The sequence below is a fragment of the Rhinoraja longicauda genome, chromosome 27, assembly GCF_053455715.1.
Source record: "Rhinoraja longicauda isolate Sanriku21f chromosome 27, sRhiLon1.1, whole genome shotgun sequence".
Taxonomy (NCBI): Eukaryota; Metazoa; Chordata; class Chondrichthyes; order Rajiformes; family Arhynchobatidae; genus Rhinoraja; species Rhinoraja longicauda.
Genome location: NC_135979.1, coordinates 24,416,242 through 24,433,513, shown reverse-complemented (window position 1 = coordinate 24,433,513; position 17,272 = coordinate 24,416,242). Strand labels below are relative to the sequence as shown.

Sequence of the window (17,272 nt, the reverse complement as noted above, 5' to 3'; positions counted from 1 at the left end):
ATAACAAAAATCTGTGAATTGATAGATGAGATATATTCTGCATTTTAATGGTATCATCACACATACTGTTCCCACACAACACTGATTACACTGCGAGAGGCATAGCGAACGGTGGGTTTTGCCAACTAAAATGGCGGACGTTCCACTCCTTTGCATACTACACCTCAGTATAGGCGATTTCAACGGAGTGGTCCTTCTTGTTCCTCTAGTATCTTTGGCATTGTGTAGTGTTCAAGAGTTTGATGGTTTTTGGGAGAAACCTGGTGGTCACGGTTTTCCGGCTCCTGCACCGTGTTTCCGATGACAAGAGTGAAGTGAAAGCTTGGCCAGGGTGGTGAGGGTTCTTTCTGAGGCAGCGTCCCCTATTGATCCCTTTGATGGTGGGGAGGTCAGTACCCGTGATGGACCGGGCAGTGTCCACCACTCTCTGTAATCTCCTTCATTCCTGGGCGTTGGAGTTGCTGAGCCAGGCAACCAGTCAATATGCTCTCTACTGGCCATTATCCCCTGCTGTCATAGAGTCATTCATGGCCTTTGGCCCTCGATGTCCACACTGACGTTCTTGCCCATCTATACCAATCCAGACATTGGCCTTTTTCCCTGGAACAGCTCAGCTATAATGCTGAGAAACTATATTCTGCCCTTTGGTATCTTTCTTTTGGCTCTACTGTTGGTATTTGAGTTTGGCTTGAGTGTATCCATGTACAGCTGTACTGATTTAATTGAATATTCACTGTATATTCATGGTACATGTAAAAATAATAAAACTACACTAAACCTAAACTAAACTAAACTAAACCCATTTTTGCATTTTGTGTGTTTCAGTGCCTCTCTAAATGACTCCTAAATGTAGTAATTGTATCTGACAGTAAGCTTCAGATATCAAACACTTCCTGTGTAAAAAACGTACCCCCTTAAAACTCCTTCCTCTCACCTTAAACCCAAGCCCTCTTGTCTTTGATACCCCGACAATGGGACACAGATGTATGTGAGATCTTGCGTTGTACAATTTGGTTGTGTTTTTCCTACATTTGTTTAAAATGACCACAGTGTGGTACTGGCTGTAAAACATTAATAAATGGTAATGGCTGTCCAATCTGCCATTACATTTGCACCAGTAATTAGTTAGTGAATTATTCTTTTACAGAGGCTGGGCTGGTTGGTTGGATTTTGCCGTATTTCTTGTTTGGGTTGCGCTGCTCTCTGTAAGTCAGCATCGTACACGTGTCCCGTGAACTAATCGACAGCCCACTAACACCCCCTGTGAACATCTCCCTCCTGTGACCCCCTCCCCCCTCCCCCCAGAGTGGCCAAGGCAGCAACTCACCACGGGAGGAGATCATGGGCGCTAGCCAATGTCCTACGATGCCCTGGCACAGGATGGCTGAGATATTCTTGGGAGCTGGAAGAGAGCAAAGAGACAGCCTGTTACTCTGGATCCATGGACGCACGAGGGGGCACCACAGCTTCTTCACGGCACAGTGACCTGTTCAACGGAGAGAAGAGCCCGTGACCTGTTCCGCCCCAAATCAGGCTCCCAAAACCTTCAGACGGCAGGGATTTGTTTGGGAAGAGTTACCGCACTGGATCCTCCCCAGCTACACCCGGACCATCCTCAGCTGGAAAAATACTTTCCGTTCCACCATCATCAATATCTCCCCACCTAACATTATCTTCACCAAACGGACTGTAATGATTCATCCCCCCTTCTCAGAGCTCGAAGGGCAAGAAATGGAGCAATCATTGACACAAAGCAAGAGAAATATAAACAATTGCGCACCAGAGGCCAATGGAGGTCCAACAACCAGCTGTAAACCTGTCCATGTGAGGAACGACTGTCAGCCCAGACATCAGAACATCTCAAAGCAACGCATCCACAGATACTGCAAACCTTGGACTAGAAGGTAGTAGCTGTAAGGAGAGGTTGAACAAACCTGGATTGTTTTATCTGGAGCGTCGGAAGCTGAAGAGGGGACCTGATAGAAGTAAGTAAGATTATGAGAGGCATAGATAGGGTAGACAGTCAGAACCTTATTCCCATGATGGAAATGTCAAAGACTGGAGGATGTAGCTTTAAAGTGAAAGGGGCAAAGTTTAAGGATGCGCGGGGGATTTTCTTTTACACAGATTGTCGTGGGTGCCTTCCAGAGGCAGATTCAAGGCTTTTAGATAGGCACATGGATATGCAAGGAATGGAGGGATATGGATCACGTGCAGGCAAAGATTAGTTTAACCTGGCATCATGTTCGGCACAGACATTGTGGGCCGAAGGGCCTGCTCCTGTGCTGCACTGTTGGTTCTATGTTCTTCTATATGTTTGCTTAATCTATTTTTGTCACGCTGGGTGAACGCCCCAGTCCCCTTGCTAATGCGTGATGCATTTGTGAGGTTAAGAGAGGCTCTAGTGAGTGGGTTGAGTTCTTATGTTGTAATCATAACGTACTCATCTTTCTCCATAGTTCTAGAGAGTATTAACTGCTCTGGAGGTAACGCATTTAACTAATGCAGGAACATCTCACCCCACATAGTGTCAGGCGGCACACGGGAACCCACAACACCTTTACTGCCAAGAAACACATTTTGTGGATGCAATCTTATAATTTTTGTAGCTCTTTGTTGTTAACAGCTGTGTGCCACTGGGGCTCACTACAACACAAGGTGGTTTTCTAAACCATTGTGGGTACGTGGGCACTGTCCATACACAAAATGAATCATTCAATAGAGATCATCAATAAACATGGCGGCACGGTGGCGCAGCGGTGGAGTTGCTGCCTTACAGCGAATGCAGCGCCGGAGACTCAGGTTCGATCCTGACTACGGGTGCTGTCTGTACGGAGTTTGTACGTTCTCCCCGTGACCTGCGTGGCTTTTCTCTGAGATCTTCGGTTTCCTCCCACACTCCAAAGACGTACAGGTATGTAGGTTAATTGGCTGGGCAAATGTAAAAAATTGTCCCTAGTGGGAGTAGGATAGTGTTAATGTGCAGGGATCGCTGGGCGGCATGGACCCGGTGGGCCGAAGGGCCTGTTTCTGCGCTGTATCTCTAAATCTAAAATCTAAATGACTGTGAGAGGCATTGGCATTTCCTCTGAATGTGTAATGTAATGTACCAATGTGGTGTAGAGAACATTCTGGAAGGTTCAGACTGTTCTAACCACATGCCCATTGTACAGAATAACAAATTTGATCTGACTTTGAATGTCGTTAAACTGAAAAGGGTGCAGAAAAGATTTCCGAGGATGTTGCCAGGACTGGTGGGGCTGAGCGACAGGGAGAGAGAGGGTGGGTAGGCGAGGACTTTGTTCCTTGGAGAGCAGGAGGCTGAAGGATGATCTTTCAGAGGAGTATGACCATGAGGGGAATAGATAGGGTGAATGTAGAGAGTCTTTCATCCATGGCAGGGGGAATCAAGGACCAAAGGATATAGGTTTAAGGTGAGAGAGGAAAGATTTAATCGGAACCTGAGGGGTAACTTTTTCTCTCAAAGGGTGGTGGGTATATGGAATGTGCTGCCAGAGGAGGGAGTTGAGGCAGGTATTAAAGCAACATTCAAAAGACTCTTGGGCAGGTACAAGTACAGGTAAACGCAGGCCAATGGGACTAGCTTCGATGGGGCATCTTGGTTGGCATGGCTGAGTTGGGCCAAAGGGCCAGTTTCCGCACTGTATGACTGCAGTCTGTTTCCACTTTAAGGGGATTTGTGTGTGTGCAAAATGCTGCATAAAGTGAATGCTCAGTTCTTTCAACGTTATTAATAATTCAGCGTTTCGTCGAATCCAGCCAGGAAGCAGCAAAATACACAACTTTATAAAGAAGACCAATACTGCTGCAAAGTCTTTCTCCAAATGGTTGCATGGGTCCTTCGAGATCATTTTGACCTGTAAATTTAACCATTTTGCTTGCGTTTCTGACCTAGCCATCTCCTCTGTAATCTCACAGCCTGATTACAGGCACTTCATATTTGCAATCATTCGTCTTCATTTGTTATTAACTCAGTTCCTCAGCACTCTATTGGCACAGATTCCCCGACACTAGGTTGAGAATTGGCAGATGGATTTTAACGCAAGTAAGTGTTGTGCTCTGGGAGGCTGACTATAAGAGGAATGTGTCCAGTTGATAGCAAGATCATCAACACCAGAGGGACTTTGGAGTGCAGGTCCATAGCTTCCTCAAAGTGGCAACACAAGAATATAGAGTGGTAAAGAAAGCCTATGGTATGCTTGCTTTCATTGCTCAGGGTGTAGAATAAAAGGGTCGGTAAGTCAAGATGCAGCTTTATAAGTCTTTGGTTAGGCCGGATTTGGAGTATTGTGTGCAGATCTGGTCACCCCAATACAGGAAGGGGGTGGAGACTTTGGAGAGGGCATAGAAGAGGTTTGAGAGAATGATACCTGGATTAGGGGGTCTTAGCTACAAGGAGAGGTTGGACAAATTTGGATTGTTTTCTCTGGAATGCCAGATATCGAATGGTTCATCTGATAAAAGTAAATACAATTACGAGAGGCATCGCTGAGGTAGATGGTCAGAGCTTCTTTTCCAGGGTGGGAATGTCAAAGGCCAGAGGGCATAGCTTTAAGGAGAGAGGGGCAAAGTTGAAAGGAGATTTGCTGAGCAGGTTTTTTTCACACAGAGCGCGGTGGGTGCTTGGAACACACACTGCTAGGGGTGGTGGTGGAGGCAATACTCCATGGTGGCAGTTAAGAGACTTTCAAAAATGGATGCATCTCAGACCATCACACAACCCAACGTCCCTTCCACTGACTCCATTTACACTTCACGCTGCATCGGCAAGGCCAGCAGCTTAATCAAGGGTGAGTCTCACCCCAGTCACTCCCTCTTCTCCACTCTCCCATCAGGCAAGAGGTACAGAAATATGAAAATGCTCACCTCCAGATTCAGGGACAGTTTTTTCCCAGCTGTTATCAGGCAACTGAACCATCTGAGCTACTATCTACCTTATTGGAGGCCCTCGGACTATCGATAATCAGACTTTACTGGCCTTGATCTTGCCCTAAACATTATTCATGTCATCGTGTATCTGTACACTGTAATCATGTATAGTTATTCCGCTCTCTGGTTAGCAGGCAACAAAAGCTTTTCACTGTGCGTTGGTACAGGTGACAATAAACTAAACTGAACAAAAAAGATATGGATGATGTGCAGGTGGAAGAGAAACAAGACCCAGCTAATGGATAACTGTGGGCTTTAAGAAACAGAGCTGCTGCATGAGAGATCAGAGTCAACAAGACTGGCCACCAAAGGCGTCTGATTATCCAAGGGCTTAAACCTTACCATGCTGTGGTGAAGCAGAGGCTCCAAATGGCCTGCCTTAGTCTGAAGAAACCTTTAGAAATACTGACGTACAGGTACGGATATGGTACAGGTAAAGGGGAAAGCAGGTTGCACGAAGATTAGAAGATTTTATTTCCTCACTTAATTTGTGCTCTGATTCAAGCAGAAGGTGTATTGATCAGTGAAGACAGGTCTCAGACAGGACCGGGGACAACGGTGAGAAGCCACTTGCTCAGGCTGACAGGGAAGCAGGCAGTGTGGGATCAGGGGAATCTCTGCTGCTTCTGTTGGTTGTGCTAGATGGGACCTTACTTTAATAGTGAGAGGGTGGCACAGTGGCGCAGTGGTAGAGTTGCTGCCTTACAGCGCCAGAGACCCGGGTTTGATCCTGACTATGGGTTTGGTCAGTACGGAGTTTGCAGGTTCTCCCTGTGACCACGTGGGTTTTCTCCGGGTGCTCCGGGTTCCTCCCACACTCCAAAGACGTACAGGTTTGTAGATTGATCGGCTTTGGTAAAAAGTTGTAAATTGTCCTTGGTGTCTAGGATTGTGTTAGTGTACGGGGTAATCGCTGGTCAGCATGGACTCGGTGGGCTGAAGGGCCTGTTTTCACACTGCATCTCTAAAAGCAACAGTCTAAAGATCACAGCCACAGAGTTACCTCAGGATGGGGTTATTATAGTCAGGACAGGGTTAAGGCATCAATGGGGTCAGGATGAGGTTACTGTCGGGAGGACGGGGTGATTGAGGTCAGGACAGGGTGAACAAGGGCACATTTACTGCAGTCATTTGCTGTGAAAAGCCTCTCACTCGGACCTGTCACTACAAGCGCTGGTCCTTCACACAGACCAGACTCCATCTACACTGCACCCTGCCTCCAGGAAAGCAGGCAACATAATCAACGACTCTCCCACCTCAGTCATTCCTTCTCCCTGCTCCTGTCTGGCAGAAGATTCAGAAGCTTGAAAACGCATACCATCGGCCTCAGGAACAGCTTCTTCCCCTCTGTTGTCAGGCCTCTGAGTGGCCCTTCCATTCAGACTAGGGTACTGTCTGATCCATTGTGGACTCTGGACTTTGTCTCTGGGACTGATGCGCTACAATGCAGAGAACCAATGCACCTCGACCCCATTGTGGACACTGGACTTTGTCTCTGGAACTGATTTACTACAAAGCTGAGAACTATATTCTGCACTCTGCATCTTTCCCTTCACTCTATCTATTGTACTTGAGTTTGACTTGACTGTATATATGTACTATATTATCTGATCTGTTTGGATAGCATGCGAAACAAAGATTTTCACTGCACCTTGGTACAGGTGACAATAATAAACCTCAGCCTAACTGGAGAAACAGTAACAAAACTCAAGGGCCTTGTCCCTAAAGGTTTCATCCCACCACCCTGCTACCTCTAATCGAACACCGTCTTTTGTTCCCTTTCTGTATTTTTATAACTGTTCATAACTGTTATATTTTATAACTGTCAAAATTATCTGCAAACACAGAGAAGTGAACCAAAGGGACTGAAGAAGTGTCTCAACCCAAAACATCACCCCTTCCTTTTCCTCCAGAGATGTTATCTTCGAGGTGAACCAAAGACTTGGTCCAATGTTGATTTTCCTCCCAGCTGCCCAAGTGAATCCTCAGCGGTTGTACTCTGTGAGATTGACAGCCCTCTCTGTCTGCATAGAGTGGCTGGAATTAAATGTTTAGTCAGCAAAATCCGAGCTTCATTCGCAACAAGCCCATTTTGCTGATCTTTCTGCCATCATCTTATTAAGAAGCACAAAGTTTGCTGAAAATAGCCCGATCGTTTCCTGTGTTGCAAAGCCTTGCTTTGTGGATTTATTAAAGCACAATCAGAAAGCTTGTTGGAGCAAGTGCTGAGATATTGACAAAGGGATTGTTCGTCTCTGCGGTGAGCTGTGTTGTCAGTGCAATAATCCTGAGTGCCATCTGCACAGATCACTGGCTGCTACCCTGCTGGGTTTGCTCAGCACGAAAGGATCTCACAATCTCCCACCATATGCACAGAGACAAGGGTCATTTCTCCCTGGGGTCACAGATCTCTCCCAATCCCAGCCCGTGATGATATCGGGAATGTGCTCCGGGAATCTTTAATTGGTTGACAGAAAGATTGGAAGATACAGCATGGAAACAGGCCCTTTGGCCCATCGAGTCAATGCCGACCATCCGTTCACACTCGTTCACACTCATGTCAGATAGGGGGAGAAGAGAAGGGTAATGTATAAAGTGGAGGGAGGTGTACAGATGGAAGTGGTGGTGAAGGGAGAAAGAGGGGTGGACTGGTGGGAGAAATGGTGTGCATCAAGATGGAGAGAAGGTGGGAGAGAGGGGGTTACTTAAAACTGGAGAATTCAATGTTCATACTGTTGGTTTGTAAGCTACCCAAGCAGAAAGCTGTTCCTCCAGTTTGCATGTGGCCTCACTCTGGCAATGGACTTTGGTTATTCTCCCTTTCACTTTGGACTTATTCTCCTCTCTTGCTCCATTCACAATTCCAGTGAGCAGATTGCACGATGAGCTTCGGCACTGTCTGTGTGGAGTTTGCACGTTCTCCCTGTGACTGGGTGGGTGCTCCAGTCCCCCCCCACCCCCCCCCCCCCCCCCCAATTCCCAAAGACGTACTACATTCACTGTTTGCTACAAAATAGCCCTTCCTGTGTGCTTGAGGGAAGAGCCTGGGGCAGTTGGTGGGAATGTGTGAAAATCAACTGGTATCAGTGATTTTTAGAGGTATACACCGTGGAACCAGGGCCTTCAGCGCACCAAGTCCATGCTGACTACTGATCACCCTGTACACGAGCACTATTCCACACACTAGGAGCAATTTACAATTTTATCGGAGTCAATTAACCTACAAACCTGAAAGACACGAAATGCTGGAGAAACTCAGCGGGTCAGGCAGCATCTCAGGAGAGAAGGAATGGGTGACGTTTGGGGTCGAGACCCTTCTTCAGACTGAAGATGGCATCTGCAGTTTTTTCTCCTACATAACCTACAAATCTGCACATCTTAGGAGTGTGGGAGGGAACCGGAGTACCCAGAAAAAACCCTGGTGATCACAGGGAGGACGTACAAAATCTGTGTAGAAAGCACCGCTAGTGAGGATCGAACCCAGGGCTCTGACGCTGTGAGGCAGCAACTCTACGACAGTGCCACTGTGCCACCCCCTGCACCACTGTGCCGCCAGTGTAAAAAGTGCGGTTGATGGTTGGAATAGACTTGATGGGCTAAAGGGCCTGTTCCCTTGCTCCAGAACAAGGGGTCACAGTTTAAGGATAAGGGGGAAGTCTTTTAGGACAGAGATGAGAACGTTTTTTTTCACACAGAGAGTGGTGAATCTGTGGAATTCTCTGTCACAGAAGGTAGTTGAGGCCAGTTCATTGGCTATATTTAAGAGGGAGTTAGATGTGGCCCTTATGGCTAAAGGGATCAGGGGGTATGGAGAGAAGGCAGGTACAGGATACTGAGTTGGATGATCAGCCATGATCATATTGAATAGCAGTGCAGGCTCGAAGGGCCGAATGGCCTACTCCTGCACCTATTTTCTATGTTTCTATAACTGTGACTTGGCCCTGATGCCGAGGGAGGGCCTCTTCTCTGCCCCCGCTACGCCCACTGGTGCATCAATGGTCTCCCCTGTGCCCTGCCCATCCCTCTGTTTGAAAACAACGTTAAGCATTTTATTTAGCTTCTTAAAAGCAGAAAAGGTCAAGGCTCAGTTGCTGTTGATCGCTGCCTGCACGGAATTCCTTATTGTTTTTCAAAACCGTTCAGAAAGTCACCATGGCAACTGAGTCTAAGAGGCTGGCGAAGCACATACTGTAAATCTTTCATTAGTAATCAGGCAAAAGACCATCCGAGCATCAATAAAAAACCTTTCCAGAGCAGAATGAAGAGAAATCTGCCTTCATTTCGCCTGCAACCAAACCCAGAGTGGTCATTTTTAATCTCATTTGGTTTTTAATAGGATGTAAAATGATTTTCAACATGAGGTCAAAAGGTTGTTCTGCAAGATTTAGCAGCAGTAGATCGAGCAGCAATCAGTCTAGTGGTGGAGTAGTGCAAGTCTAGGGTTATTTCACACCGTGTCCTCTCCTAACAAGACCGGTCAAACAGTGAATGGCAAGAGCACGCTAATTGTTTCATGTCTCATTACCAGTAGACCAGCAGAACCTTTGAAAGGCAGGCTGATCTACAATAAAACAGCACCTCATGTTTTGCTTGGGTAGCTTACACCCCAGCGGTATGAACATGGACTTCTCTGACTTCAAGTAGCCCTTGCTTTCCCTCTCTCTCCATCCCCCCCCCTTCCCAGTTCTCCTACCAGTCTTACTGTCTCCGACGACATGTTATCTATCTCTGTACCGCCCACTCCCCTGACATCAGCCTGAAGAAGGGTCTCGACCTGAAACGTCACCCATTCCTTCTATCCAGAGATGCTGCCTGTCTCGCTGAGTTACTCCAGCATGTTGTGTCTATATTTGATTTAACCAGCATCTGCAGTTCTTTCCTACAATAAAACACAAAGCGCGGGGAGGAACTCAGAGGGTTAGGCAACATCTGACGGGGGGAATAACTGATGATGTTTCGGGTTGGAATTGGGAAAGAGACGCTATTGAAATGAACAAGACAACAAGGAGAGGAAAATTTTAGCCTTCAATAAAGTTTAGGTTTAGGTTTATTATTGTCACTGGTAGAGCTGCTGCCTCACAGCGCCAGAGACCCAGGTTCAATCCTGACCTCGGGTTCTGTCTTCTCCCTGTAACCACATGGATTTACTCTGGGTGCTCCAGTTTCCTCTCACATTCTAAAGACCTACAGGTTTGTAGGTTAATTGGCTTCTGTAAATTGTAAATTGTTCCTAGTGTGTAGGATAGTGCCAGTGTACAAGACGATCACGGGTGGATCAAAGGCCTGTTCCTGTGCTGTACTGTTCTCTGTTCGAAACAGAAAATGGCAGAAATAGCAGGTCAGACAGCACCTGTGGAAAGCAATGTTTAGTAAACATCAATGGTGACATCAATCTCCATTATTAGTGGAGACTGGGGTACATCTTCATGGATCTGAACGTGATAAAACTGATTAATCAGCCCTTATTTCCACTGTGAATGCAGGATCTTGCTGAAAACAAATTAGAAACTCGGTTTCAGAATTGAGAAAAAAAAAAATATTTCGCAAAAGACCGTGGTCTCAGTGTAAGATGGCGACCGGTCTTCTTAACCAGTTCACAACACAAATGTTCTCATTTCGTTTACCCTGATGCAAAGAAAGATACTGCAAAATGAAGCCGCTGCTGAATGTCGAGGAGAGGAACAATATTTTAGTGGTTTAATTGGCCCTCCTGGGAAAGGGATTCAGGGCTCACCAGACAACAAGGTTTGCAGGTTACCGCAGTGATTGCTGCAATATAGAATTTTTTGATCCAAGAAAATATGCTTCCTCTGCTCTCTGCGGCACAAATACCCCCCTCTTAAAGCATTCTCATCTAAAGCAAATAGATTATTGTGGAGCCTTCTTGACCATTTTCAGTTTGATTCACAAATGTATTTGATTCACAAATGCATGCTGCAAATTGGATCTTGGAGGTGCAGAAATCCATTCCTGAGAAATGAAAGGATTTATTTATCAAGAATTGGCTGAGCGACACATCTCTTGTGAGATTCACCACCCTCTGAGAGAAGACATTTCTATGCACCTCAGTTTGAAATCATGATCAGCCATGATCACATTTAATGGCGGTGCTGGCTCTAAGGGCCAAATGGCCAACTCCTGCACCTATTGTCTATTGCCTATTGTCTATTGAAATGACTGGCCCCTTATATAGCAGCGATGTCAGCTTGTTCATGGCTCTCCCACTGCTGATCAAATCTCTATATCCATATGTCAGGATTGGACAGGCAAGATGCAGGAAAAATGTTCCCGATGTTGGGGCAGTCCAGAACCGGGGGTCACAGTTTAAGAATAAGGGGTAGGCCATTAAGGACTGAGATGAGGAAAAACTTCTTCACCCAGAGAGTTGTGAATCTGTGGAATTCTCTGCCACAGGAGGCCAATTCACTGGATGTTTTCAAGAGAGAGTTAGATTTAGCTCTCAGGGCTAAAGGAATCAAGGGATATGGGGAAAAGGCAGGAACGAGGAACTGATTTTAGATGATCAGCCATGATCATATTGAATGGCGGGCTGGCTCGAAGGGCCGAGTGGCCTACTCCTGCACCTATTTTTCTATGTTTCTATGTCTTCCTAGAATCTTACATGTTTGATTCCAAAGACGTACAGGTATGTAGGTTAATTGGCTGGGTAAATGTAAAAAATGTTTTAAAAAATGTTAAAAAATATATAAAAAATTGTCCCTAGTGGGTGTAGGATAGTGTTAATGTACGGGGATCGCTGGGCGGCACGGACTTGGTGGGCCGAAAAGGCCTGTTTCCGGCTGTATATATATGATATGATATGATCATAAAGTCGCCCCTCATACTTCTAAACTCTGAACAATACAAACACACATTGTCTAGCCTCCCCTGATAGAACAAACCTCTCATCCCAGAAATTAGTCTGGTGAATTTCCATTGGACTGCCTTCAACATTACTCTATTCTTTTTTAGGTAAAGAGATCAAAACTGTGCACAGTATACAATCTGTGGCTCATCAACTGGAACAAAACCTCCCTATTTTTAAATTTCAACCACTTTGCAATGAATAAGAAACAAAGGATGCAATGAATAAGAAACCAGGTATTGGAGGAACTCAGCAGGCGAGGCGGTATCTGTGGAGGGAATGGATAGACGTTGTACTCAAAGTCAAAGAGAGGGAGGGGGAGGGAGAGGGAGGGAGGGAGGGAGGGGGGAGGGGAGGAGGGAGGTGGGTGGGAGGGGGAGGAGGGAGGGAGGGGGAGAGGGGGAGGGGGGGAGGGAGGGCGGAGGGAGGAAGGGGGGAGGGAGGGAAGGGGAGGGGAGGAGGGGGGAGGGAGGGGGAGGAGGGATAGAGGGGGGAGGGGGAGGGGGGAGAGAGGAGGGGGTAGTGGGGTAGTGGGGGAAGTGAGGGTGCTGCACTAATGCAGGAGAGGTTTGGGCCCAACGGGTCCACTTGGTCTAGTTTCCTTTAAAATGCTTGGGTGCGATCTACCAGGTCCAAGTCATCTATTTGGTTTTAGTGCTGTGAGTTTCTCTTGCACTTTATCCCTTCCATTTGGAATTGTTGTCATTGAGTTACTCCAGCACTTTGTGTCTATCTTTGACCATCGACACTACTCCCACCTGCCCGCGTCTGACCCATATCCCTCTAAACCTTTCCATGCACTTATCCAAATGTCTTTTAAATGTTGTAATTGTACCTGCTTCAACTGCCTCCTCTAACAATTCATTCCATATGTCACCACCCTCCGTGTGAAAACGTTGCCCCTCGGTTTTCCCCCTCACCTTAATCCTATGTTCTTGAGTTCTTGATTCCCCTACTCTGGGTAGAAAGCTGTGCATCTACCCGATCTATTCCTCTCATGAGCATGCACACCTCTATAATATCACCCCATCAGCCTCCTGCACTCCAAGGAAAAGTCCTAACATGATCAACCTCTGCTTCTAGCTCAGGCCCTCAGAGCCTGGTAGAATCCTTGTAAATCTTCTCTGCACTCTTGCCAGCTTAACGACAGGGTGACCTAAACTGAACACAATACTCCAAAAGTGGCCAGACTAACGCCATGTACGTCCATGATATTTGAAATTAGCCCATCTGTTCTCTGACGGCTATTATTAGTGCCCTACATGGTGAAAACCAATGCAAACAAATTGATTTAACATAGTACCTGCCATTTCTTTGCTTCATCTTTTTGTCAACAGCCTTGTTCTCCGTTAAGTTACACACTTTCCTTAGTTGCCTCCCTCCTATGTATATATCCCATAGTTACACTCACCCATCACCAACACTGTACACCACACCTTTACACACGCACACTGTCACACACCCACACTCAGAAAACCCTCACTCTGCCCTCACCCACACTATACCCCACAGCCTCACACCTCCACACACACACACACACACTCTGTCACACACCCACTCTCAGGAAACCCTCACACTCACTTCCTCCAACACCCGCACACACACCTTCCCACTCACCCTCGTACACACCCGCACATTCACATTCACTCACATTCACGGTGGTGAATTTGTGGAATTCACTGCCACAGATGACTGTGGCAATAAATATTTTTAAGGCGGAGTTTGACAGATTCTTGATTTGTACGGGTGTCAGGGGTTATGGAGCGAAGCCAAGAGAATGAGGTTGCGAGAGAAAGATAGTGTAAGAAAATAACTGCAGATGCTGGTACAAATCGAAGGTATTTATTCACAAAATGCTGGAGTAACTCAGCATCTCAGGCAGCATCTCAGGAGAGACGGAATGGGCGACGTTTCGGGTCGAGACCATTCTTCAGACTGAAGAAGGGTCTCGACCCGAAACGTCGCCCATTCCTTCTCTCCTGAGATGCTGCTTGACCTACTGAGTTACTCCAGCATTTTGTGAATAAATACCTGCGAGAGAAAGATAGATCAGGCATGATTGAATGGCGGAGTAGACTCAATGGGCCAAATGGCCTAACTCTGCTCCGAGAACCTATTAACTAATGAACATCCCCATTCTCATCTCCACCTATCGCCACATCTTCACTCGCACCGTCACCACTCTCCTGCATTTTGTCGAGCACTGCCACGTTCATCTCTTTTCCCATCAGGTTTACACTCCAGATGAAGTTCTCCCGAGATATGGAAACTCAGATTCGGAGTCACTTGCCGTTTACTCTCATCAGTGAGATCCTGCTATCCCATTCAAGCTCTGTGGTGAATAATATTTGACTAAATCACTTTTAATTACACCCATTTCATTACATCCCGAATCCAGTCCGAGTCACATTTATTGAATGCCATTGAACCAAACTCCATCCAATTTTCTTTCCGTATGGAATCCCAATGGGTCCATTTAATTTAGTATAGTCTACAGGGACAGCATGGAAACAAGCCCTTCCACAGATTGAGTCCATGCCAAACAGCGATCACACATTCACACCAGTTCTATATCATCCAACTTTCCCATCCACTCCCTGCACACTACGGGCAATTTACAGCGGCCAATTAACCTACGAATCCGCATGTCTTTAGGTGTGGGAGGAAACTGGAGTGCCCGGAGGGAACCCACACGGTCACATGGAGAACCTGCAAACTCCACACAGACAACACCCAAGGTGAGGATCGAACCAGGTCTCTGGTGCTGAGCGGCAACAGCTCTACCAGTTGCACCACCGTGCCTGCCATTCCCATCCAATGTTATACTATAAATAAACATCAAATACGAAACACCTTTGTATTTTCCTATTTACTCACAATATTTGACATCCCTTTTTGCCATTCACTCCCATCACTTGGATTCCCTCCTGCACCAAATTTAGAAACATAGAAACATAGAAAATAGATGCAGGAGTAGGCCATTCGGCCCTTCGAGCCAGCACCGCCATTCCATATGGCTGATCATCCAAAATCAGTACCCCGTTCCGGCTTTTTCCCCATATCCCTTGATTCCCTTAGAGCAATAAGAGCCCTAAGAGCAATATCTAACTCTCTCTTGAAAACATCCAGTGAATTGGCCTCCACTGCATTCTGTGGCAGAGAATTCCAAAGATTCACAACTCTCTGGGTTAAATGCACTTCATAAGAAAAACCTTTACAGACACACTAAACCTTCCAAAAAAAACAGTCTGCAGATGGTGCTTGCATTCCACTTTGCAAGTTGCTTCACAAATTTTATAAACTAAAGAGTGAACAAAAACTGCAACAAGAACAGAAAATTCTGGAACTACTCAGCAGTTTTCAGTTAATTTCAGATTTACAGCATCTGAAATTTTATTTTCGTTTTTCAAAGATAAACTGCATTTTTTGTAATAAATCTCTTGAATCTGTTGATTAAATTGTCACTTGAAAAGTTTCTGACATAATAGGTAGAGAACAGGAGATAAACATTTCAGTGTGGAACACAAAGTGCCGGAATAACTCAATGGGTCAGGCAGCATCTCTGGAGAACATGGATAGACAACGTTTCGGGTCGGGACCCTTCTTCAGACGGAGTAGTGTGGTGGGGTCAGGACAAAGCCTGGCAAGTGATAGGTGGAGATAAAATGCTGGAGTAACTCAGCGGGACAGGCGGCATCTCTGGAGAGAAGGGATAGGTGACGTTTCGGGTCAAGACCCTTCGAGACCCGAAAAATCACCCATTCCTTTTCTCCAGAGATGCTACCTGTCCCGCTGAGTTACTCCAGTATTTTGTGTCTATCTTCGGTTTAAACCAGCATCTGCAGTTCCTTCATATACGCGAGTGATAAGTGGATGCAGGTGGGGTGGGTTTTGATTAGCAGATGGGTGGACAAAGGTCAGAGATCGAAAGATGACAATTGGAGACAAGCTGACAAAAGGGTGTTAGATAAGGACGGAAGAGTTCATAAATTCATAAGTGATAGGAGCAGAATTAGGCCACTCTGCCAATCGCGTCTACTCCGCCCACCAATCATGGCTGATCTATCTTTCCCTCTCAACTCCATTCTTGTGCCTTCTCTCCATAATCTTTGACACCCTCTGACTAAAGAGGAGTGAAAAACGAGTGAGAGGTAAAGCCAGAGGGCTGGATCTTGGTGGGAGATATGGAGGAGGAAGGGGCGTGGGGTAGTGGGAGAAATGGGGGTGCACTGGGGTGGGGCACAAGAAATAGAGTGGGGGGGAAAAGGGAGTGATACCTAAAATTGAAACATTCAACGTTCTTACTGTTGGGTTTTAAGCTACCCAAATGGAAAATGGCCCAACTTACCCTCACCAATGGCCTCCACTGCCTTCTGAGGCAGAGAATTCCACAGATTTACAACACTCTGACTGAAAAAGTTTTTCCTCATCTCCATTCTAAATGGCCTACCCCTTATTCTTAAACTGTGGCCCCTGGTTCTGGACTTCCCCAAACATTGGGAATGTTTCCTGCCTCTAACGTGTCCAATCCCTTAATAATCTTATATGTTTCAATAAGATCCCACCTCATCCTTCTAAATTCCAGCGTAGTCAAGCCTAGTCGCTCCAGTCTCTCAACATACGACAGTCCCGCCATTCCGGGAATTAACCTAGTAAACCTACGCTGCACTCCCTGAATAGCAAGAATATCCATGCCAGGGCACCTCACAACGAGTGTGCAGAACAGTTTCTTGCTGCTGGCTGGGTGGGGAGAAGCCTGTGATGATTGTGGTCGGGTACCCACCGACGGTCCATGCCAAAGTTGCCTCGTGCGGGGGTGGCACTTGGGCATGTGGCCTTCCATTGGGCACCGGGGACAGGCTACAGTTCAACGTATGCGTGTGAGCAGCGCATTGAACCTCTCCCACCGGACCACAACTGTTCAAGACTCAAGCCCAGATTCCCAGCATCGCTCAGTATCCTGGGACACCATCCCTCACCAAAAACGGCGGCACAATGGGTTCGATCCTAACTATGGGTGCTGTCTGTATGGAGTTTGTACGTTCTCCCCCGTGACCGCGTGGGTTTTCTCCGGGTGCTCCGGCTTCCTCCTGCAGTCCGAAGATATACAAGTTTGTCGGTTGAAGGTAGACACAAAATGCTGGAGTTACTCCGCTGAATTACTCCAGCATTTTGTGTCTACCTTCAATTTGAACCAGCATCTGCAGTTATTTTCATACCAGTTTGTAGGTTAATTGGCTTTGGTAAAAATTGTAAATTGTCCCTAGTGTGTATTGGGTAGTTTCAGCGTACGGGAATCGTTAGTCGGTGCGGACTCGGTGGGTCAAGGGGCCTCTTTCCGCACAGTATCTCCAAAGTAAAAATCCATGTGTCTCTAATGCTGCGGTGATCAATTATACCACGACCAGCAGCCTTCAGAGAGCCAGCAACTCCACCAGGGGACCAGGACATGAAGCA

General features: G+C 46.5%; 1 protein-coding gene across 1 annotated transcript in view; it reads right to left on the bottom strand.

The window, feature by feature from the left end:
* Positions 1-17,272, bottom strand: part of rims3 (regulating synaptic membrane exocytosis 3) — a 121,218-nt gene that overhangs the window by 41,499 nt on the left and 62,447 nt on the right. The window contains exon 3 of the mRNA XM_078423353.1: positions 1,328-1,402. Coding sequence (XP_078279479.1) covers positions 1,328-1,402 — 75 coding nt within the window. The remainder of the gene's footprint in view (positions 1-1,327; positions 1,403-17,272) is intronic.